At 42.1% G+C, this 25,732-nt stretch overlaps 1 protein-coding gene across 2 annotated transcripts in view; it reads right to left on the bottom strand.

Moving 5' to 3' along the window:
- TEKT5 (tektin 5) overlaps positions 1-22,583 on the bottom strand; it is a 42,357-nt gene extending 19,774 nt beyond the window's left edge. Inside the window, exons 1-5 of one of the 2 annotated variants that reach the window (XM_090023969.1) lie at positions 22,023-22,583; positions 20,087-20,170; positions 16,699-16,769; positions 13,659-13,802; positions 9,279-9,501 (exon numbers count right to left, since the gene is read on the bottom strand). In XM_090023969.1, the coding sequence (XP_089880095.1) occupies positions 9,279-9,501; positions 13,659-13,802; positions 16,699-16,769; positions 20,087-20,170; positions 22,023-22,583 (1,083 nt within the window). Of the gene's footprint in view, positions 1-9,278; positions 9,502-13,658; positions 13,803-16,698; positions 16,770-20,086; positions 20,171-22,018 lie in introns of both variants that reach the window. The other variant, XM_090023970.1, reaches the window with a different exon arrangement.
- Between the last annotated feature and the right edge of the window lie 3,149 nt (positions 22,584-25,732).

Here is a 25,732-nt window from a genome sequence, read left to right on the forward strand (position 1 = left end):
AGACTGCTCAGATAGATAGTGATTACTTCTCAGTTTTCATCTGTTGGACCAGGAGTGGTTCTTTTCTTAGGTTTACTAATATTCCTGAAAATATAGCAGGTGTTCTGTCTTGTGTATTCTGTCCTGTGTATTGTTCATTGAAACGATCAGTTGTTCAGTTCTGCTACAAATTCAGAGCTATGTAAACATGCCACTTGCTGTCTTTTATGACTGATTACTACATTGCTTATTAGGAGAACAGTGTAAGTAAACATCCTGCCCTATCCGTTATTTTTACTTTAGGGAGCACAGGGATTCCCTGCCCAGCAGAGGGCTGGCTGGAGCTGTCCCACTTGAGCAGGGACTCCCTGCCCAGCCAGGGGCTCCCAGGAAGCAAGTGGGACAGCACCAGCCAACCCCCAGCTGAGCGGGGAAGCAGAGAGCTCCCCAGTCCTGGCGCCGCTTGGCTACCACCTCCTATGGGGAGCTGCGGGCAACACACTGCCTGAATGTGGGGAGAGGGGGGGAGGCAGAGAGCAGCCCCGTCCCAGTGCTGATTGGGTCTCAGCTCCTGGGCCGAGCTGGGAGCTGAGCAGTGCCAGGACTGGGGACAGAGAACTCCCCCATCCCCTGTGGCCCCCTGCTAGTGTGGCTGACCAGGAACAAATTTATATTTACAGATAGTAGAAAATGATGCATTAGCCTAATGTACTGTGCAGTAGCTGCTGTACGTGGGTACATGGTGACACTTTACTGCACAGTAGATTAATCTCAGTAGTAAAGTATCTTGTGCAGTAAAGTATCTCGTGTAGATTCACGCAGAGATTCTCAAGTGGGGTGAATGCAAAATTTAGAAAAGCTGTGTAGGGGGGCTTGAAGGCTAAAAAGGTTGAGAACCACTGTTCTGCAGTATATTTTCTGGGCTCTATTTTCTATTCAGAACCTGAAATTCCAGCCCAAACCCATAAATACCTGCCACAGACCTGCCTCCTGGTGCACTTGCAGAAACATGGATAAACTTAGTAGATTTTAAACAGAAATGCAAAGTTCCCACTGCCAGGCAACCAAATCCTCCACTCTGCAAGCTAGATCCAATAATTTGATGAGCTAGATCTGACATGTGCGCCATAGGTTGTCAACCCCTGCCCTACAAAGTTGTTGCAGTGGTAAATTTCCCTCACTGCGGACAATGAGGAGTTTATTTCCATACTGAATTTGTCTATCTGGCTTCAACTTTCAGTGATCAGCTCTTATTATAACCTTGTTCTGTTAGATTAGAGACCGACCTATTGTTACATTTTTCTTTGTCATGACAGAACTTAAAGATTGATCAAGTCACCCATTAGCCTTCTCTATGATATACTAAACAGACAGAGCTTCTTGTAAGGCAAGATTTCAAGTCCTTTCATCAGTCTTGCAGTGAGAATGACTTCCGTGCTTCAGGTCTGGAGTACTAGCAGGGAAGATGATCTGTGACATGCCTATGCCCGAGATGTAAAGAGGGAGCCAGAGATTGGAACAGCAGCTGGACACTTTAGGGAAAATGATGCTCTGGGTGAACTTGTATTTTGGTGTCCTGTCCCATCCCATCCCCCTCCCCCCAAAATCAGCAGCCGAGCTGTAGAAAGAGCCAGGAAGCCTAGGGAGGGTGTGGGGCACAGGGCACAGTCTAGTGGGGAGGCAGAGCACCATGGTGCTCCAGGCAGGCAGGTGGGCAGGCACTGCTACTGTTGCCTGCACTGCCTGGCCTGGCTCCTCCTGAGCAGTGGCTGGAAGTGGGGTGCAGGCTGGGCTGGGCTCAGCTTCTCCTGCCTGGGGAAGGAATTGCCCAGGGAGGGGGAAGAGCCCAGCGGTGAGTGCAGGGTGTGTGTGTGTGTGTGTGTGTGGCACCCCCTAACCATGGCACCCTGGGCAGTCATCCGCATCACCTATCCCTAAGGACAGTACATTCTTGCACATAGGAAGGAAAGTGGGAATAACTGCAAACAGGCATTCTTCTGAGACTTTGGTAATGTTGGCTTGGATGCTCAATTCACATGCAAGATGCATAAAGGTTTTTAGTTCTGCAGCAGAGAACCAGATGGGATGGAGGAGGGACAATTCTACATGCAACTCCACAGTGAACCACCTGAGAGGACAGAGCAACTGAAGGGAGACTGTTCCCTTTGTCCAATAGTTTTCTGTTCAAAGTTGTATCTGTGATTTTCCCCTCCTGGAGGCTCTCTGTAGGACTGTGGGAATGTTGGCCTCTCCTGGCAGTTTCCCCAATTAAAGTGTTGGGGAAGAAGGGCTAGGTAGTACACACTGAAAAATTAAAGGTTAGTGGAAACCTCTTTCAGGCTACATCAATAGAAGGCAGAGTGCCAGATGAAGTAAGAGTGACAGGACACAACAACTGGACAGAAAATGCAGGAATGAAAGTGGAAATTACTGACAACAAATGTTCTTCTGAGAGTTCAGTAATGCTGCCTTGGTTACTTGATTTGAACTTGGACCTTGATCATTATCAAAACTCCAGCTCTCTGACCAGCATAATGGTAGGGGTATATCTGATTCTTTCCTAACAAGATGAGACGTCTGCAAATTCCTAAATCATTCCCTTCACTAAATGCAAATTTGTTCCATTTTTATAGTAAAAATGGTGATGGAACAGTTGATATGTCCTGTAAAATGATACTGAATTGTTTCCATCCTGTCTGTTGTCTGACTAAAAATTGGAAGTGATTGATCTTGCTGAGCTGATTTATACATGGGAAAGAGATGGGAGTTGTGACTTTTTTTCCTTCTGTAGTGTCTAGAGAACTGTATCAAATATATTTTCAAATGCACACAACTAAAAGTTCTTTGATACTTTCCTTGACATTACAGCAAAAGGACTGTGCGGTGGATAGGATTAAGGTAAACACTGTGAAGTCTTTTTTTTTTTTTTTTTTTTGTACATGCCCAAATGGAAAGCATGGGTGGCTGCATTGCTACAATATGATCCTACTTAGGCTGAAGTCTGTGACAGGACCCCAGTTGCTTGGAATAGAGAATTAGGATTTTATAATCCATCTTTAAATTACATTTCATGATCCAAGAGTGAAGGCGCAAGGGATTTTGCATAGACTGAAGAAAACAGTAATATACTAGCACTGTTGGAGGAGACCAAATACTTACAAATACAGTTGGGCTTTAGTGTGGAGTCATTACCCTGAGTCTTGTATAATTTATTGCCTGATAGATGCCAGAGATGGAGACATTATGTCACTGATGAGTAAGTTCCTGACAAAATGTTTGGCACACTGCTTGACAGAAATAAAACAGGAAAGAATCATCCTTGTGTAAAAAATTACAGTCACTCAGTGAAAGAGGCGTCCTTATGGAATCCCATGTGTAGATCTGGTTGTCTTACAACAGGGTACTCTAGAATAGGGAGAATAATCTAAATATTCAAGAGACCAGGAGAGTTTTGTTAGTTTCCTGAATTTTGTGTTTTAGAAATGCAAGCATGCTACTCTTTCAAAAGGACATAGAAAGCTCAGTTTTCAGCTGCCACATTCAGTAGTAAAACTGCTATTATCTTCAGTAAGGCTAGAATTAAGCATCATGGGCCTGATATCAATTTCCAGGGAACACACTTTTGCACCCTCCTGCCCCAGCCAGACCTGGTCACCATCTACACGAGCATTTCAGTGGAGTTGATTACTCCACAATAAGAATGGGGACCATAAGAAAATACTGTCCCCAACAGGACCATCCTATTAGATAGTTAATTCCTTTAACTTCAATTCAGGACTATCTTTCAATTTTGAACTATCTTATTAGAGAGTTAATTCATCTACTGCACCCTAATACCAGCACTCATGTAGACAGTGACACTTTATTACAGAGCTAATTAGTCAGCTCCACAGTAAAGCACACGGGTAGATGCATCCACAAAAAAAGAAACTGGCAAAGGCAGAAATAGGAAAGAATAGCAAAAACAGCTTTAAAGGCCAGTTTCTTGCTCCTAGTTGGTTGCAGTGTGCATATTCATATGAGTAAGCCCACCGAAGTTGATGTACATGGCTTACAACCTACAAGAACAACTTTCTACTTTAGACTCAAACCAGCAGTTTCTCTAGAGTCCTTCTTAAGACCATGTGAACCTGTGATGATTCCTGTAAGATTAGGCATCAAAAAGGTGACTAAAGTAAGCAAAAAAGCATTTAATGATGTTATTTCCAGTCTCGTGGTCCTATGGCTTTCCTAGAAAGAGCCATTCCCACTTTGCTATTCTTCTTATCAGAGGAAAAACAGTTTTTATTTAAAACATAGGTTGTTTTTATTTAAATATTACATATCCAATGTAGCAACCAGGGCCTGGTGCAAACTGCAACCTTCAAAATGGAAGTTGAGCTTCCGTTCCTGTACTGTCCCCCACATCCTCGCAGAGCAATTGGTTCTGCTTTTGCACATACACCGAATTGTAAAACAGTTCACAGTGTTCATGTCCAGGGTCAGTTCTACTGACCTGTTAACCATATGGGCAACATTCTCTACGTGTAGATGAGGTGTGGCATTTTGCCTTAGTGAGAAACCACAAGACAAAAGTAGGCAGAAAACACCATGTCATGACCAAGTAACATAAATAAAAGACTATGACATGAAAGTGAAACATTTTAAAGAGCAAAAGGAAAATAGAATTTCTATATGGAATTTACTTTTTAGATTAACTGGAGAAAAATGTTACTATAGGTGCTATTCAAGTCTACTAGCTTGAGATTTTTTTATTGGTATTCCCTGTAATACGTGTAGATAATAAACCAAATTAATAAAAAATTTTCAGGACAGAAAAAACATTGAAAGTACAGTTACTCTGGGTGTTGTGTCCCCATGAGTGAGAATGTGCATTTCCCCAGAGACAACTAGCAGTGGCACGTATTTGTGCCGCTGCTAGTTGTCCCAGGGTGTGCCCCTGCACGTGCACCCTGGCACACAGCAAACTGCCCTGGTGGGTAGGGGAGGCTGGGGCAAGCACCTGGGCTGGCTCCAGCAGCTTTACCTGGGATTCTGGGGGCCTCCCTGGGTGGCAGCAGCAGTAATCGGGCCACTCGGAGCCCAGCTGGCAGCCGGAGCATGACTTTGACAGTCCAGCCTCTGGTTTTGGACAGTGTATGCTGCAGCCATATACGCTGCACCACTTTTTTTCTGCCACCGTTTTTTTAGATAGTGCTGTTTCCAGGTACCTAATTTTGCTGCCATACTCCAAATATACAGAATGGCAAATGGAATCACGAGTGCCGCATGCATTTCATGGCTCCTCAAAAGGCTTTCAGGCACTGCAAACTGTTGCCTCTGGTGGGGACATGGCCTTTGTGCATTAACCACAGCATACAGCATAGTCACTAACACACTCTCAATCACACAGTGGTATTATGCATGGATCCAAGAGTTTGTAAATGTAATTAGATCAGTTTGTGCAAAAAGTTTAGTTCCAAAAGAAACCATAGTCGTTCCAGAGCCACCATATGAAGTCCACGAAGTATGATCAAGGCACAACTGTTTTTTAAAAAGCACACAGTAGGCCATGGGTTGTGCAACTAAAGGTGTCTGTGGCTCTTAATTTTTGCTAACTGACCACTCTTTAAATGAGTGATAAAAAGCAGAACACAAACCCCATGCTGCACCAAAGGATCAGTTGTATGGACCATCATCTCCACATTCATGGTATTTTCCCTATCGGGTAATTTTTCCCTCTTCCCTCTGTCAGGATCATGGTTTGTTTGTTTTTTTAATCTGGCAGAGATTTTGCTGCTTCACATATCAGAAAAATGTCTCGCATTCAGAACTGGGTTCCAGACCTCATTAAATAAATAACTCTTTAAATAAATAACTTTTTCTAGATATCCAGGGTAACAGACCTTTTCAAAGCACATTCTTCTCTCCATTTTCTGAAGCAAGCTTCCCTAATTAGGAATTTGGCATAGAAAACAAGGTGGCATTCATCATTTGAAATATGAATGCAAAAAAAGACTTGGAAAGACTTTGAACATACACATTCATGACTTAAAGAAGAGCTTTTCAGGATATTCATAGCCCATGGGAGAACAAAGGAAATGGGACGTTTTGGCTTAGCCTTACATCTTAGTAGCTGTCATTTTGTGCTGTCCCTTACTGATTGAAAATGACTGGTACAAAGATAGTATAAGAAGTGCCTTACTAGGTCAGATCAATCTAGCCCAGTATCCTGTCTGTGACTGTGGCAGAGGTGGATGCTATACAGGAAGAGTACGCAACCGGAGATCTCTAGAGTGACCTATCCCCTATTCAATACCCTCCCTTGCATTTACCATTTATTGGTTTAAGATGCCAGAGGAAACCATTCTGTTCACTAGCCATTTATATATCAGAAATGGCTCTTATGTTAGTGTCCTTGGTTTTAGGGGTTCAAAAGCCAATTTTTTAAAAAGTTTCTCATAGATGTGATGAAGGAGACAGTGAGTGATTCTGATTGCACAGTTGTTACTTGCAGGTATTGGCTCAGATCTGACCTTTTGTAAAAGGGTGAATAAATTATATGGTGGCAGTGAGGAGATGTGCCCATGTAGCACTTTTAAGAGTGGGCTGAACAGATAATACTGGCACCTTTAAGAACCACACTGGCTGGCCTTTGAGGGTGTCACATAAGGTCATCTGCTCCACTCCATACAGTAGCCCTTTATTCGTCTAAGAATTGTTCAACTCTGCATATAAGTTGTTTGTGATTATTATGGTTCTTTTTAGGAAAAAAAATCTATACAATATGGTATCTGGTAAGTCTCATTTGCCAGCCTTTCAGTCACGGGTCAAATGTATTATCTCACCAAGTTTTGGTAATGCAGTATTTAGAGCAGAAACAATCTTAATGGAAAGAAAAATAAGTGCCATTTTCAAGGGTCTTTGCAGACTTAGCTTACTGCCATATACAAATCAGTGACTTCCTTATGTAAAACTGAACGTTAATTTCTCCAGCTTTCATTATTGCAAGATACTGAAATGTGCAATAGTACCACAGAGAATCAAATCAGTTTAATAAATTACTGTTTTAAAAAAATCTTGTTTTGTTTCCATCCCACTTTTAACATATATATCTGATGTATCCCAAGTGTAAGAGGTTGTCTAGCCACACCCCTCTGACCCTATGATAAATTCCCCAATCAAGTCATTGATATCAGATTGTATATCTACAAAGCACTTTATACCCCCACACATACACTCTAACTACCTTATATCTTATGAGTTTATTTAGATTCAGGAAAGAACTAAAACTCAGGATAGTAAAACACAAATCCAGTGGAGGTGTGCAGTTAATGCTCATAATGTAGAAGCTCTCATTCAGAAGTAAGCGACCTTAGTTTGTTTTGCTGACATAAGCTACAGTGCTCCAAACATTTTATTTCTGAATGAGAGCATCCACATGTGGGTGCAGTATGTTATAATTAATGCATATTAACTTCACAGCTTCAGCTCCTGATAACAAGATGATAATATTAAGCTACTTCAGGAAAATAGCACTGGTTGTGGGGGGCAATCTGTTTCTTCCAAATATATACAGAAACAAACAGGAGAAATTGTTTTCTCTGCAAGAAAAGGAGACCTTTCTAATTGAAGGTATATGAAAGCTAGCAAGTGAGTTTAGATGACTTAAGAGTCTGCTCACATGCATCTATCAGTACCAGGACAGCACCTCTTGTTGATTTATTCCACATGTTTCCACTGCTCTACTAATAATCTTACGTCACTTCCTAATAGTGAAAGAATTACTGCTAAGCGAATAAAGATGGAGTTAATACAAAAATGCCTATTCAGATACCATCCGTGGTTTGAGTAGCATGAAGACAGCTGTGCAATAAAGTGCTTCCTGAACAGAAAATTTGTGTCTCAGCTTGCTGTTACATAGTGCTCTTTTCTTTTGCAAAAATTCAAAATGTATTTTTAATGAGGATGTATTGCTTTTTTAAATGATTCAGTTTCTGAATTATATTATTCATAAAAGAGTGATGAATTAAATTGTTCAAGTTAATTAAAAAGCTATAATGTCTGGAGTTGCATAAGAGAGCATTTAGGCCTAGGAAGATGTTATGCAAGTCAAAGGTGAAATCTCCAAGAAAATAAAAATGTATTGATCAGGGGATCTGTCAGTGAGCAAATGTTTGTTTTTGTTACTAGATAGCCATACTCCTTTAAAATTATATTCTGTAGAAGATGTTCACATTAAACATTTTTGCATAGACCAACTGTCACTAGGAATTATGTGGGCAAAAAGTTAGAAGGCTGAGGAAAGTCTAGTGCTTAGTGTATCATCTTTGTGGTGTCACCCATAATTTTCTTCCTTCTCTATTTTCCTTGTCCTAGATATAAAATGAAAGAAATCTTTAAAAGTAAAGCTTTCCTTGGCTGTGAGATTTTTTATTTATACAGAATTCTCATATTCCTCAAGACTGATTAAAATTGAAAGTACTTGAATTTAAAAAAATGTTTTCTATGAACTATCACCTTGTTGCTTCAAAGCAAAATTGCCCTGTTAAAATCTTCTCCTTCTTCCAAACTATGGAAATATGCTGTTGCTGGTAAAACTGTTGACAATTTCTCTTTGTCTGGCCTCTGAAATTAACTCATCAATAACAACACTAAATTAAAAACCCATTAACCAAACGTACTCTGCCAGGACCTCTGCCATACCTGGAAGTAAATACATTATTTACTTTAATGTAAATTAGTTAAAAAGGAGCTGTCCTTGAGTTCCTCTCTCACTAATATCCAGTTTATATTGAAAACAGGAGTAGTCACAATGCAGATGTTGTCTATAGCTTTGTAGTAAAGTAAAAACTCATTTCACTGTGATACTAAGCTCTTCACAGACTTTGTTCCTGGCTCACTGAGCTTAGTATCACAGTGAAATGAGTTTTTACTGTGCCACAAAGCCATAAACAAAATTTGCATTGTGACTATTCTTGTTTGCAATGGGACCTGAATATCAGTGAGAGAAGAGGAGGAGGACAGCTCAGGTGCAGCTCTTTTTTTTGCTAGTTTACATTAAATTAAATATGTCACAAGTCAATGCCAGGCATGGGAGCAATCCTGGCAAAGGTATATGTTTGGTTAATGGGTTTTTAACTTTAGTTCTAGCCCACTCATTGTAAATCCCACTTGGTAAAGTCCAGTAAAACTGCAACATTTGGTAAGGTCACCTCAAGATGCTTTTTGGTGAAGGTTTAAAACTCCAGAAGAAATTCTCCAGATCTTCCTGTAATGGATCTCCTAGTATTGTTTGTACACTACTTTTGCTTTCTTACCTTAGCCAGATGTGCTTGCAGTTTGTTTTTGATATCACCTATTTCAGAAATGCGATGATCAAAAGCCAGGTTGGTATCAGTGTATTGTTTCCACATTTCCTCAGATGTGTTCTCTAGCACATTCTCCATTTCTTCGCAGAGTTTGGCGGAGTTGGCCCGTGCATTCTGGGAGTTCCTGATGTTGTCCTCACTGAACTTTGCCCATGTCTGAGGAACTGAAACACTGGAGGGGAACAATTGGAATCGAGTGAAAAAGAAATCAAAGTCCTCAGCTGAACTGAGACTTTCATTCAATTACAGCTGAAAAGCATTGATGAATTTTATAATCAATACTTCAGCTTAATTGTGTGGGTTCTATATATTATTTTATTATTTTCCATAAGCCAGTCTGTGCGTGAAGCACAGAAAAGTGTTTTAATCGCCAATGAACAAAGTTTCAGCAGACCTATTGCTTCAAAGGATTCTAGCAGTTTTTTTGCACAAAATACATAAAAGATAAAATTACAGGGTTCTCAAGTTACATTAATCCATTTGCTGATGTACTTTAAACAAATAAATGTTGTAGAGATGAATTGTCTTGTAAAAGTACAGAAAGATATGAAAGTGAGCAGCATACAAAGGAGATTTTGGTGTATAACAAGGCTGTACAGGCTTGATGTACAGGTCAGAATTAGAGGAAAGGAGGATTTAAAATTAGAATAGCCAGGAGGAGGAATGAAAAATATATTTTCCTGGAAGTTGGAAGAGTGATGTACATTAACACCCAAATAAATTTTACTTTTCTAGCAACAATACTTGTATGGCTGGCAACTGAATGTCTCAGTACCTTGGCATTTTTACCAGGGTAAGTTTGTTTTGGTTTTGCTTCTTAAAGAATTACCTATTCTTGCATAGTTTCTTCCATAAACTTAGGCAAAAAAGTACAATTTTTCAACCTCAGGCCTGCATGTCAGCATTCTATTCCAACCCTTCTCTTTACCAGGTGCATATCATGCTCTAAGCTTACATCTGGTGTAGCCCACTTGGAACTTGGCCCCTTTCGTTCAGGGCAAAGGATCTTGCTTTTTTTCTACCAACTTTCTCTTGTTGGATCCCAGAGCAGGAGGCTAAACTGTGTGTCAGAGGTAGAGGACATGCAAGATCAAGGTAGCCAGGGAGCACAAGAAAGAGTTCATAAAGAAGATGCTTACTCCATAAACCCTTTCCTAGAGAAGCTGGAGAAGACTGGCCTTAAATCTTGGGGTAAGTACTATAGGTTACTGTGTAACATACAGATCTACCAGTACCCCTACTTAAAGGAGGAACCAAGGGTACTGTACTTAAGACTCTGACCATGGATTCAGAAGTACAGGCAACCCCAACTTAGCGCTAAGTGAAACAGCATTATTTTGCTATAGCACTCATGTTACATTCATACCTGATTCTACTTAGTGCTCAGCGGGTTTTGTTATAATGCTCACAGTTGCCATCTTGGTTGGTCAAAACTTTCAGTCTCACTTAGCATTATTTCTGCTTAGCGCTCGGTTTCTTGGGAACTGATTAAGAGTGCTAAATGGCGGTTGCCTGTATGTTCAATTCCCAGCTCTACCACAGACTTTCTGTGTGATCTTGGGTTAATTAATGAATCCCCCAGTGCCTTGGTTCCCCACAACTAACATCAGAACAACACAATCCCCCTCACTGCAAAAGGGGCTGGGGATAAACTCTAATATTTGTAAGGTCCTTGGATATTGCTTACAAACATGTTGCAAGGGGCTACTTTGAGCCAAAAGACAGGCACCCATTGCCCATCTTTTTGCAATTTGTTGCACATGCGCAGGATTGGTGAAGGCTTGGTTCATCATCCAAACTTCACAGCTGGCCTGAATCCTCATTGTGGGATGCACCAGAATCCCCTGTTCAAACATCACCACATCCTTGTGGCTCTAAATTTGCAGCTTCAACTTTTCCTAACTTGATCTCTTCTTCCCAAGCTGTGCGCGCTGCAGTCATGCCTTTAGGACTGCTGGGACATTATGTCCTAGATCGTGTCTAGATCTTGGCATGGCTGCTGGCCAACAATCCATAGGCATGTAAGGGATAAGTCAGAACAAGACTGTGGGTTAACGTTCAGTATCCAAACAACCACTGTGCTTGAGAAGTTAATTTTCAGCATGCCCAGCCCCTCATTTGGATAGTGACCTCCCTCCACCCCAACTGTAAATATTTTCTATAGGTCATTTCAGTCAGTCCTCTCACCCACAAAAGCTCTATTTCAGTGCTCTTTTGTGTTTCCAGCATTAATTTGTTAGCAAAGAGATTAGTTTTGCTTCCTTACTGAGGGCATCTCCCAACATTTCAGGGTGATTCATTCTTCTTTTCATTAGAAAACAGATAGGAATGCCTACCAGGCAATCTGTAAGGTGTGTTTTCTAAATCCCTCCGTGGGAAAACCTATTCAGTCTAATTAAAAGCATATCTAAGGAGTAACAGGGCACCAACAAAGCCCAAGCTGGGCATTAAAACTGATTTGCAGCTGCAACCTATTTTCCTAACTCCATATTAACAGCCCAAACGCTGAAGGCATTTTGGAACTGTAAGTAGTAAAAGCTAATCTAGATGTTCGGCATGAAAAAGGATGCATCTTGCACCATTGCCTGCTTTCCAGTTTTCTTTTTTAATAGACTTCTCAGCTAACTTGATTTTTCCCCCCCCCATCAACAAAAATAGGGTAAAAAATGTACAAAGACCTGTGATGTATACCTGATCTTCCTCTAAAGTGTTTGAAACTAAACTGTTAAAGAACTGCTTAGTAGTTCTAGATTTTTACTACTTGCTTTGTTTAATATTTTAGCTGAACTTTAGGGCTAAAGGGTAACACCTGCACAAGTAAAATGTGATCTTTGCCAATGTTTGTTTTGTCCATGGATATTTTTGATTTTCTGTAAGGTTTCTCTCCCTCAGGTCAAACACAATAAACTTACCAGGTGAGAGGACTTGAAAGCTCTTGTTACTGAAAGCTAAACTGCCCCAATGCCACCATAAATTTAGGCAGTTGTCTTGAAAAAAATAACTCGCACAACATGATGTCACAGTGAAATGCATTAATCGGCATTGTAAAGGTGTAAGTTTAGAATTTAAAACCATGATTGCTTGAACTGCCCTGCTTGCTGCTTCCAGCCAAGATCGTCTCTATTTTCTTTCTGCCATCATGCATCCCAACAGGATTATACATCTTATCATAAAAACAGATTTCCTGGAAGGTCTGATTCTGAAGTCTGAGTTTCTTAATTTATTGAAAAGGTTGTTTTCCCACTTCAGATAATCTGGTTCACTCTGCTAAATGGTTCAGGCATAAAGTACCTGCCATGCTCCTGATTACAGTAGACATACCCTAACATGATGGCAATTTCAATAAAACACTAATGAGAAATGGCTGTGCTGGATGTACTACATGCTCTGGTAACAGGGAGCAACACAAGAAAAATGGTCAGCCTGGTTGGTCCCAGGATTGCAAGGCTTCTACATTTTGGGCTGCTTTGTACCTCTGCTGGCTAAAGAATTCTTGTTCACTGTCAGTCCTAGCAGAATGCCTACCAGATTCCACCTGAGATATGCCTTCATTATAGTCTTGAAGTGAAGTGAGGCCTTAGTGAAAAATGATACTAACTGACTTTTCCTCTGAAAAAGCAGCCCTTCACAATTTGCGCTTACTGCCATTCTAAAGTCTGAAGTGGAGTCACCATCCTGCATAGTGCTGTATTGCTAACTAATCAAGCAGCAAGACAATATTAGTACAATAAACACTGCAAACATTTATTTTTCTTCTGTAGTTTAAGACAGTTGTATGTGTATGCTTGCCCTCATTGCTCCCTTTGGTTATCAGTCATTTTCTCACCAGCGGGTCAAGACAATATTTTTTAATAACTTACTAAAACAGGAAATCCAGATCAGACAATAAAGGCAGGGCTATTGTGAACATTTTCAATAATGCCAGTATAATGGAAAGGCTTAAACATTTCTGACAAATGTAGAGGCCTAATTCTCATGCAACTCTGGACCACTCCAAGGAGCTTGGTTTGTGACACCATGGTTCTGACCCAAATACTCCTCAATTGCACACTGTTTCAGCTGAGTTTTGCTTTGATTAGTTTTTAGGAAAGGCTGCAGGAATCCTTCAAGGCATAGAGGCAAAGTTTTGTATAGCAGTAAAAGAAAGTCCTAGATGGAAAAGTAAGGCTCGCTATAAGCTAAATATTTTGCAGGAACCATAAATTATTGAACTCCCAAAGGCTTCCAAGAAGAAGTGGGAGTTGTGGTAAAAATTAACCAGAAGTTTTCCCCACCTCCATGGGCTCCTGGAATGCGAGAGGAAAGGATACAATAGCTAATTAGACTTACGTGCCATCTATTTTTTCTATTCCATGGTAGAATTTGATGCTGTCTGATGTGTTCCTAAGATTATAACACTTCTCATCAATAAAATGGGCTGAGCTTTTATCAGCGAGATCTCTCTCCAGTGCATGTTGAGCATCTCTGTTGATACTGCAAAGAACAAATTATCTGAAAATAAAATCTGTCTTTCATCAGCATTTACTTTTGCACCAACTCACTGGTTCTTTTCATCCCAGTTCCTTAAGGCCTGACTTCTCCATGCTTGATGATACAGTCCCTTGATATTCTGCTCAGTGGCACATGGACTACACACTTACTGCATAACCATTGAGTTATAGAGCATTCAGAGAACGAGCAGCTCCAGGAGTTGCTCTCAGCTTACCACTTAACCTCTGGGCTAGGGATAGAAATGACACATAAAAGTGACTGGAAACCAGTTCAAATCTGTAACACAACAGAAGCTTCGTGCCCATAAACTGCTTTCAAAATGGTTAAAACCAGTATAAGATAAACCTGGATGGATGTAGTATCAAACTTAACTGATTTAAGTTAAATCAATTATTTGAATTTCTGTTCCCAGATCCCCTCCAAATTCAAGTTAACTCACAGTCCCCCAACATCCCAGGATGTTTTGCACCTCCCCTGCAAACCCCTTTTCGCAGGGCTAGCTTGGCCCAAGCTGTCTGATCCAGTCAAGCAGGGAGGTCCCTGTAGTGATTCTTTCTGTGACTCTATCATTATAGTCTCAGGTTTCATCTCCCTTTGATGTAGTAAGGGAAAACATTAGGGGGTGTGTGAAGTGGCCCGTATTTGATTTGGATTTGGATTCGGCCTTAATCAGGGATAGTGATTCAATTTGTTGATTTGGATCACTGTCCCTGATTCGATTCATCTGAATCCAAATCTAAAGATTAGATGCTGATTCACAGAATCAGCGATGCAGACATAGACATAGCTTTAAAAGTTTTTTCTACATACCTTGAGGTAGCAGGCGCAGCTTGTGATTGCTGCAAGGCTGAGGCACATGGAGCATCCCACAGGAGCACAGGGTGGGGGGCCCTCCATGTGTTCAACAGTGAACCTGGAAGTGCATGCTAGGGGTTGAGAGAGGGGCCTCCTCCAGCTCAGTGATTGGCCACAGGGGGACTCTGGGTGCCCCACCCCAGACCCAGGAGGCACCAGTTGAGCCAGCAGGGCGTGGGTGGGAGCCCACTCTGCGCACTCCCCAGCAGACCTGGAAGTGGATCGGAAGTGCTTCTGGTCCACTTCTGGGTCTGCTGCTGAGCACACTGGGGAGCTCCCCGTGTGTCTGTGGGACACTCCATGCACCCCAGCATTGCAGCATTTACAAGCCACCTGTTACCTAGAGGTATGTAGAAAAAACATTTAAAGCTGTGTCTGTCTGAATCACCGAATCTTTCCAAATCTCTCCAAATTGATTTGGAGGGTTCCAATTCAATTCAGAGAGATTAAAGGATCCTCCGATTCAGTTTTGATTCAGATATGCAGCCACTGAATTGAGCCGAATCTCTGCCAAATCAACTCAGGGACTGAAGCTTCACATAGCTCTAGAAAACATGTGCATTAATTTTTCATCCCTGGCAGTCCTGAGTAGTTAAAGGAAGTGACTGATCGGATAACCTTCTAATCAGTATGAATTATTGTTGAATAGTTTATTAAAATATCTTAATACACTAAAATAATTATATGCCATTGCAACAAAACTCCCATAAAATTTGATTCATCAATATATCTATTTAAATAAATCCATATTAATATAATAATAATTTACTGAGATTTCATATATATGAAGATCTATTTTGATCAAAGGTTCATTAATAATTAATTTCCCCTTTGAATTGAGTGTAGTAATTAAAATATAATTCATAATTTTACTGCAATATAGCAGGCATATTTGCATAGTTTAGCCATAATACTTATGATTCTCATTTTAAATAGGGGAGTTCAGGTTCTGTATGACTTTTGAAACTAAGTTATGTTCTTGTTCAAAAGTTTCATCGTTTCATAGTTGTTAGGGTTGGAAGGGTTAGGGTTGGAAGGGACCTTACAGATCATCAGGTCCAGCCCCTGCACTTGGACAGGAAAGACTGCTGGGATCAGAGGACCCCAGCAAGATGGGCACCAAGATGCCTCAAGGGTTAGCTCACAAAATCTTCCATATTTTTGCATATAACCCATGTCTTTCCCCAAAACTCAGCTGCTGGAAATTGGGGTGTACATTATAAGCAAGGAAATATGGTAATAACAGTTTCTGTATCTATCTGGGTTTGGAGAAAGTGATGCACCACAAGGAGAAGCACAGTGAGCTTGCTGGTCTCTCTAGTTACTAATACTTACCAGTATTTTCAAGGAAAAATCCTTTTTCTTCATTCTGTCTCTCACAGGCCAGGTATGTACCTGATTCTGGGATGCATTGTATAAGACAAAATACGGTGTTTACTATGTTGGAGCTGTTACTGTGTGCCAGATGCAGAACTCTGATCACACAGATTGCTTTCACGGGAGGTCCATTCATGGCATTCAGACTTAGACCTTCAGTTATTCTACCAATGTGGTGCCAGCCTCTCAAAGCTTTTAAATCATGTAACTGAACAGAAATACTAAACTGTTTCTTTATATCTGTGAATACATCCTTGCATAAATGTAACACTTCTTATAAGGCAGGCAATAAAGATCTCTTTCTTACTTGCTTTCCTGCATGCAGAGAATAAGTAGCCTCTGAAGAGGCTTGCAAGTCTGGTGACACAGTGTAGAAGACAGATCAAAAGGGAAAAGGGATGTTTTGGGGGAGTGCTCAGGGAGAATGGATCAGATGACTCATCAGAACGTATGGCTTAGTCTTGCATGGTACTGGGCACATGCCTCCTCTTATTACCTAGAAATGGAGGTGGAGACACCCCAGCAGCTGGCACAATAATAAGACTCTTATTTTGCCTTTGCTGTGTTCATTCTGGCTTAAAGATATTGGCTAATGCTGAATTCAGTTTTCTCCGGTCTAAAATAGGCTTTTAATAAAAATAGTTACCCCAGTTGTTGGTCAATTCTTTCTGCAAGTTTTCTCATTCTTTCTTGACAAGACTTGAACATATCAACCTCCTATAACAGAAAATGCCCAATTGTCAATACTCCCAAAACACAGAATGTGCTCCAGTGGATTAAATATTATATTTATGCATAAAATACAGACATCTGATTGCCCTTCAGGAAGCTGACATATGCCATTTTGTGCCCCACTTAAAGAAAGCACGTTTCATTTCCTGGTATTTCTTCTGTGCAATAAAGGCAGGCATTAAACAGAAAAGAAGTTTTTAAGTAGCTTTTTTGTATTATATTGAGTATATGAGTACATTTGAGTGGATGTGGTCACTCTAACAAATAAGATCAAATTGTGTTTGATTTAGACATGCTAGAAGCATTTCAAACCTAAGTTAGCATAGTTTCCCTAGCTACTTATATGTCTCCAAATTAAAAAAAACCAAACAAACTTGTTAATTAGAAAGTAGACTAAGTTAAATCTTGCTTCCACTACAAACTCCTTAAGGAGCTGTAAGGTAACTTTCTTCAAAATATGTAGCAAATATTTAGCTAAGAAATTGAAAGTCAAGTGTCTACTTAACTTCATGCAAACAGACTCAAAGAAACCACAGTGGAAACTACATAAACTGCAGTCATGGTCTCCCAAACAACCTTGACTATACCTTTATGCTGCTACATCTGAATGTAGCCCTGATGGGTAGCAGGTTTCTCTCCAGATTAGTCAGTGGGTACCTACCGATGTTTAGGGGCTCCACTCAAACTCCTGGTGTTTTCTACAAAGCGCCATGAGTTAAAGCTCCCCCTCCCCTGGCCCAACAGATGTTCACTTCAGCCTTGAGCCTGCCTGCAGTGGCACTGGCCAGCAGGTGGGGGCACTCCATCAGCCTCCAAGGAGACTGGTGGAACTGCCCCTTTCTGGCCCTGCTCCCCACTCCCCAGCTCTGGGATTGTCAGCTGGGGAGGGCTGGGGAGAAGAAGGGTGCAGCAGGCAGCTGCTAGCTGAATTTGGCCTGGCCATGCTGGAGGGGGTGAGGCACGGTGGAACAGAGCCCCCTCACCTTGGGCCCTCCCCCCAGCTACCCCGACTGGGGTATTGTGGGGAGCCAGGCTCAGCCTCTGAGGCGAGGGGGATCCATTCCACCCCACCCCCACTCCAGCTCCAGCTCTTGCCAGGCCAGGTCCAACCGGTGGCTGCCTGCTGCTCCCTCCCTCCCCCACTGACAGCCTTGCAAAGCATGGAAGAAATAACCCTGGAGGAAATACAAGTTGTCCAAGACTGCTTTAGAGCACTTTCACCGAATACCTCATTTGTGGTTAATTTTTTGGCCATTTTAAAAGCAGTCCTGTTATGTTATAGCTATAAAGTGTTTACAGAGGCCTGATCACGTAAAAAAATGTAACCTGTGCACACAGGTAATAGGCAGTGGAAGGTCCAGGCTAACAAGGCTTAGCCCTCCAAAACGCAGGGCAGTGATGGCAACACAAAGGACCACAGGGCAGGCCAAACATGAGCTCCAGGTGGCTGCACAGGAGACATGCACAGACACGCAGCCACAGCCTACATACAGTCCGGCAGCTGCAGGCACAGTGTGTTGTGCAGCTCCTGAGGCAGCAGCAGTGGGGTGCAGAGCCCCAGCCTGCAATGGCAGCCCGCCTCCCCACTGCACACAGATCTGGGGGGCACATGTCCTCCATGCCTCTGCCAGGGTGCATGCCTCAGCAAGAGTCCCTCCCCACCCCTGGATAAGCTAGGCAGCTGACCATCCCACAACCCACCCCGGGACCCCATTCACCCCGGACCCTGCTCCTGCCTCTGCCCCGCTCCCTCCCTCACTGTGGGCACCTCAATCTGACCCCCCTCTCCCATGCCTCCTCCTTCCCCCATGCCCCTTCCCCTCCACAGACTTACCTTCTGGGCAGTGTGTGTGTGTGTGTGTGTGTAGTCAGCCCCTCCAGATAATATTTTCTCCCTCCACCTATGTGCAAGCACCCAGTTAAGCAAGTAGAAAATATAAAGATGCCACCTAGGCCAAAGCTATATTCCTGGTTGATAGCTCCATAACCAAAGCATCACCTGTCAAGAAGGCCAACAGTACCCTGTCATGCATCCACAGATGCATCTCGAGCAGGTCCAGGGAGGTGATCCTCCCCCTCTATGCGGCACTGGTCAGGCCGCAGCTGAAGTACTGCGTCCAGTTCTGGGCGCCACACTTCAAGAGGGACGTGGACGATATGGAAAGAGTCCAGAGGAGGGCCACTCGTATGATCAGGGGTCAGCAGGGCAGGCCTTATGAGGAGAGGCTACGGGACCTGAACCTGTTTAGCCTCCACAAGAGAAGGTTAAGGGGGGACCTTGTGGCCTGCTACAAACTGGTTGGGGGGATCAGCAGGTATTGGGGGAGTCCCTGTTCCCCCGTGCGCTGCCAGGAGTGACCAGGAATAACAGTCACAAGCTGGCGGAGGGTAGGTTTAGATTAGATATTAGGAGGCGCTACTTCACAGTCAGGGCGACTAGGGCCTGGAACCGGCTTCCAGGGGAAGTGGTGCAGGCTCCTAGCCTAGGGATCTTTAAAAGGAAGTTAGATGAGCACCTTGCCGGGGTCATTTGACCCCGGTGCTCTTTCCTGCCAAGGCAGGGGGTTGGACTAGATGATCTTCCTAGGTCCCTTCCGACTCTAGCTACTATAAAACTATGAAACCTGCATGAAGCTTTCTTAGCTACTGAGGCAAGAAAGAGGAGGTATCCTTTTTTTGTAATATCCCAATTTTCCATCCTCCAGAGTCTCTGCTGTGGTCACCTACCATGGCTTATTTACATTAGCTGCCTCTGAAATGTCATCCTCTTCTGCAGGCTTTGAACTAACTTAGCCCAATTATTCAACTAGCCTAAGGCTTAAGCATTCTGTAAAAAGGCCTAAGCAGTGGCCACTGTGTATCACTTAGAGTTCATTCCTAACATTTGTGGGTTTCCCACATATCCAATAAACTTCTTTCAAATATTTTTGCCTAGGTATTTCTTTATTTTATTTTAAAGGGTGAAGAATTCAGAAATTGCAATGCTTCATCCTGTTTTCTTTCTTTGGAAATAACCTCTCCTTGGACCAACTATTCATGTTGCAATATATTAGAAAAGAATTTGTGTACTGTAGGCTCTCATGTGTTCTGGGTTTTTATCCCTCATAGTCAAGTGTTAGCTTTTTTTGGTGAATTTCTCTAAAATCTTAGAAGTAACTCACACTCCCTTCAGTTTTTTCCCCTTTCTCTCTTGCAGCTGAACTCAGGGGGAAACAGCTTCAACATTTCTATCCTAATAACAATAAAGCCAGTTTAAATATTTTCTGACAGATTCATTCACAAAATAGTAAGCCTTACCACACCTTTATGAGGTTCTTTTCTACATCATCATGAACCAAGTCAATGCCCATCCGCTTCTCTCGGTTATATAAGCATTCAAGGGCTATCTGCAAGCAAATAAGAGGAAAACTTGCAATGAACTCTGTATTGCAGTATAAAGTGAGCATTTAACTTACTGCTAAAGGAACAGATGAAATAATGGTTAATAAGTGAATCTCTGATAAATGTGAAACAGAATTGTACTTGGTGCTTTGGTATAGTTTCATTTTACATAAATGGATCAGTGTCTCTGAGTCACATTCATATCTGTTGATATGTATTTTTAAGGGTAAACTACAGTCATAATGTCTGCCATGTAATCAGTTTCATATTAATGAGATGGACCAGAGCCAAAGCTCATGCCTCAGTAGATCTGAGCTGTGGAGTAATGTTAATCTGGATCCACAGGTCCCTATCTGGCTTTGCATCTACAATAATCTGTTCAAAAGCCCTGAGACAAATACCCCCATAGCCCAAACTTGGGAATTTGATACCTCTTTAACTTAATGAGGGTCATCAAATAAAAATTCAGATCAGGATCTAAACCTCTAAGCCTCAGACCTCTTTTTACCTTAATTGCTGAATTTGCTAGTCTTGAACAAAAATAGTGGGCAAAATAGTACTAAAAGACTGAGGCTGCCCAGGCTGGCAACGGTGGTATGGATGGCTACAGGGGCTGGGCCAGCTTGGCAGCTAGACCTACAGTGGCAGGGGCAGTTTTTCATGTACCCCCTGGGTTTGGTTTCCCAGCTGACCACCACTCATTACTCTACTGCTAAATGACACAAACCTTCTCAAAAAAATCTTTCCATGAAGGGAAGGTATCTACCCTTCATAGCACAGTAGGTAGTACAGGCAGAGATCAGCAGAGTGAATGTTATTGGGTAAGGCTGTGATCCAGACTTGTGATTTCTATTTAATTGCATGCAAGTATTTCTGATAAAAATAGCTTTCTTTCATAAAGAAAATATTCCAGACATGTCTGAGATTTCCTGTGGTTTTGGTGTTTGCTGCCTTCCATTCCTGAATAGTACAAGTGCGATCCCATGTTAATATGGGGGGAGGGGTTCAGTTGGAATTAGCTCAAATGATAAACTTCCATTCAAATTCAGGATGAAGCTAGAACTTCTCCATAATAATGGGTGCTACATCATCCTGCAGGAATTTGTATAGTTTATTCAGTCACTCACTACCCTGAGGTCCTGTGCTTCATTACGAACTGTTTAATCCCAGCAGGGATAAGAATCTTGCATTAGACACTACATTCCCTCAGTTCCCAATGCTCTCCCAGTGACTTCATGATACCCATGAGCACCTATACACATGCCCAGCACCTGCTACAACACATTCTAATTAGAATGCGTTGGAGCAGACATAAATTATCAAGCAGCCAGCAGCTTCGGCATCACCTGCACTCTCCAGAAGCCCCAGCATCACATGTATTCAGTGTCCTTAAGCTTCAAAATGGCCATGGGGGTGCTTTAATTAAAGCTCATTAAATAAGCTTTAGTGAAAGTGCCCCCACCACCATTCTGAAGCATGGGATGCTGAATACACAAGAAGCTGCAGGTGCTTTAATTAGAGCAATTCCTGAGAGCTGCTCTCATTAAAGTACTGCCCCCTCACCCCAGAGCACAAGTAAAGCACTGAGTATTCTGACTGGTGAAGGAGATGGTTTAATAGGGACTCAGTGAGTTCACCAATGCAAGTGTATATTTGAGGCTGTTGCATTGGACAGTTCCTAATTACTGAGGAGAACCTTTGTTATCTGGGCAACAAGATCATAATAACACTACAATTTGACAGATGCAAAATAGATTTTCTTTAAAAAGAAGTCCTTCTGGTTGCCAACAGAATCCATCCATTTGCTTTATTCATGCCCTAAAATAGCCTAGAGACCACTAGCTACCTCTCACCTACCTTCAGTGGCCCTTCAATTTCCTCAGCTGCACACTCAAGCCGCTTTTTGGCTGTGTCTAGGGCATGAGTGTCTGTCAGCAGACGTTGTAGCTCATAGATCAGCTCAGACCTCCAGAATTCAATGTCAGAGAGCCTCTGTCCCATGTTTGTTCCAGTGTCATCCTGCATTTGCTGGGTCAGCTGGTCCTTGTCTTGCATTAGTCGCAGAGAATCTGCATTCAACCTGCCAGCCCAGTGCCGGCAACACTCCGATCCTTTGAATTGAACCTGGTTTGCCTGGTTCCAGTCACGGGGACTATAACGCGCATAAAGGGCAGTTCGCAAGGCGGGCAGTATGGTGGGTGGCCTCAGTGAGGCATTGCCTCGCTCATCAGAGCTGGGAATGGTTGAAGACACTTTGTAAAACAGACTAGGTCTCCATGAGTTGACGTAGCGATAACCTGGCAGGTAGTAAGTCTGGTAACTGTCCTGCATGATGCTCGTAGGGACCGGTTCAGGGAACAGACAGCTCTTCTTAGGGCCACAGTAACTGGCTGTCTGGGTAGTCCCTAAAAACTCCATCTTGCTCCTTACCTCGGGCACTGCATTTAAGCTACAAAGCAAGGTCAGTCTGGCTGCAGAGTCAGAGGAAGAGCTGTCTCTTCTGGCTGGTGTTGCCTTGATTACACCGGATTCTTTATTCTCTATGACTCAATGATGTTGTCACAAAGCCTGCTGTGAAGACATTGTTTTACAATGGACCCTGACAAACACTTAGCTGCCTGGAAAAAATAAAGAAATAAACCTGGACTCAAGAAGCTGGGCAATTTGAAGGATGTCAAGGTATTAACTACACAAGCACCAGCCTACTCAGACACCTGGGTACATCTAGATCGCACCTTGTACACTTTGGGTTTGTCATCACTGCTAAAAATAGCCACAGTTTTTACCCTGAGGTAACTTCCATGTGTCAGCTCTCCCAAAGGAAAAGCACAATGAAGGCAGGGCATGTTTTTCTTAATGCAAGATCAGGAAAAAATTTTAATGAACTCACCAAAATTAACCCAGATGAGGCTATAAAATTGACCTCAGTGAGATACCTTGAGGTAAGGCTGAAGGCCAAAATCCCATTTCACTGTCACAGCCCAGAGTGGCACATAGCCACACAACTGCAATTTCAGCACTTACTGCAGATTTCAGATTCTGTTCCTATTTGTGCAGCTGTGCTCACCCTGCTCTTCCTTTCAGAGAGTGCTCAGACACCTGCACTACAGCTGCACTGGCTCCAGCGAGGAACAGGATTGTCTGGATGTGTATGTAATTCTCCAAAAGTCAGAGGAAGAAAACATGACTAGCAGCTGTTTGCAAACCCTACAACTTTTTAATGCACTGGTTAGGGCACTCGCCCCAGCAGTGAGACCCAAATTCAGTGTCCTCCTCCCACCCCACCCCCCAGTAGTCTGAACCTGCATTTCCTTTTTCCCCAGCAAAGTGCCCTAGACACCTGGCCATGGTTTAGGCCAGTGGTTCTCAACCTTTTTGAACTCACGGCACCCCTGGTTAGACTCAAGCAGTTCCTTGGAATATGCCAGCTCTTCGTTTTCACTGGGGGTTTTTTACTGCAGAAAAATAATAGAGCAATTCTTCTGTTGCAGAGAATTCGGACCCCAAAAAGTCAGAATAGTTTGAACACTGTGGATTCCTATTTGAAATCTCTGGGTTTATTTTGTGAATCATGTTTGCACACCTAACAGTGCTAACATTGCATAGCACATGTAGTAGACTTGAAGGACTCTCAAGGCACCCCAAGGTGCCACGGCTTCCTGGTTGAGAATTTAGGTACTGCCCAGCATGCCCTCCAGCTCACCTTTTGAAGCTGCCTCACAGGGCAGCCCAGAGAGAGTGATATGTGGGGCCAGGAAAGTAACACGCTGGAGAGAGGATGGCTCAGTGAAAAATGCATGCTGCCTTGGCAGACAGAAGGACTGGGCCCTGGCTCCAAGCCCTCAGTGGTAACTATCCCAGTGCTGTTCATCCATTTTATCCAATGATTAAATACAAAGAGCAGAAAAGCCACTGGTGGCAGGAGTCGGAACGCGAACCCAGAGGGTCTCCCTTCCAGGACAGTGTAAGGGTAAAATGGGATTTCACTCTCAGAGTTTTGTCCACTGAGTCATTTTTTTCCCCACAGGATAGCTGATGGGAATGAGTTACTCTGAGAAAAAAAAAATGCAGCTTTTTTAGCAGTGAAGAGAAACTCTTTAAAATGTAATGCAGCGTTTGAAATAATCCCCCTAGGGTTGACTTGACTGAAAGACTTGGCCAAACATGGATAGAGCAAAGTCCACTAAAAAATGAGGGCTTTGCCTCTGTGTTCAGAGATGTCTTGTTAAGGTCTTTCTCACCCCTTCTTTTGAATTCTCCTGTTTCTTCCCAGTTATAAACACTGAGGAACATCCCAGAGAGGAAATGTATTTTGCCCTTTTCCCCTTAACTTTTTGTCATATGGCTCTGGATTGTTATGGCTGGTTTGTTTTTTTCCTTAGGCCTGGTCTACATACAGTTTGTTTTGTCACAATAGCTGTTTTTAATAAGTATATTATTTTTTAACATAAATGCCCCAGTATGCATGCAGTTATGAGAGCTTAAAGGAATAAAGCTTAATTTCTTCTCATACAAAAATAAGCTATACCAATATAAGCACTTTCATAGCAACACATCTGCATCCACATTAGGTGGCTGTAGCATTTAAATATAAAGCTAGTGTAAAAGCTGTATAACTTTTTCTGTGGAACAAGCATGATATGTATAAGTTAATGAAATCCAAGTGATGTGTGCTTATTTTGGAAAATACTAGCAATTCATTAAAAATTTTTCTTAATAAACATTAAGTAGTTCAGGATTATTTAACATATGTTGTCAATAATACCAAAGAAAAATAATGAGCAACTCAAGAAACTAAATATATCTGGTCCACTGGAAAACTAACTTGTCTAACAAAATCATTGGAAGGCTTCTGTTATCTGCCAACTGTAGGAAATGTATCTTGAAAACTTATGCAAAATATTGCATTGTCACGGTACTTACCAGAGGATACACAACTTCTGATGCATCAAACTTGCTTTTTCAAAGAGAAGGGGTTAATACACTATTTTTAGTGAGTCAGTGTAATGTGTCAACTAACATAGTTTCACCATTCCTCACTAAGCAGAGGAGCTCAATAATTTGAGTATGTTTGCCCTCTTGTGGCTGACCCACCAAGTTTAAAAGCTCTACTACCCTTAGAGTCCAAGTCACTTGCTTTGTGTAGAGACACAGTGTTAAGTAGCATGGGGTGTGATCGAGTTACAGGTAGCTTCATAGAACTGTTTATTTTTTCTTCAGCTAGACCCCTTTTAACATGAGTTTTAATAGTTTAAGAAATATGCTATACTATGATATGCTAAGGGTGATTCTCATTTTGTTCATCTGCTGAACAACTATATCAAATCTATTCCCTGTGCTGTACATACACAGTTCAGCTGGCAATGGTACTGCTTATTGATTTCAATGAGATTACTCGTGTGAGTAATAGCCTTTGAATGGTCAGTATGCATCTGCAGCAATTCCAGTATTCAGAGGTTTTACCTGCCTTGGAGAAAATTTCATGAAAGTAACATTGATAAAGCACTGTTTTAGTTATTTGTATATATACATGCAATTAGTTGTCACAACCAGCGCATAGGAATTAA

The sequence above is a fragment of the Crocodylus siamensis genome, chromosome 12, assembly GCF_052110815.1.
Source record: "Crocodylus siamensis isolate JL-2025a chromosome 12, ASM5211081v1, whole genome shotgun sequence".
Taxonomy (NCBI): domain Eukaryota; kingdom Metazoa; phylum Chordata; order Crocodylia; family Crocodylidae; genus Crocodylus; species Crocodylus siamensis.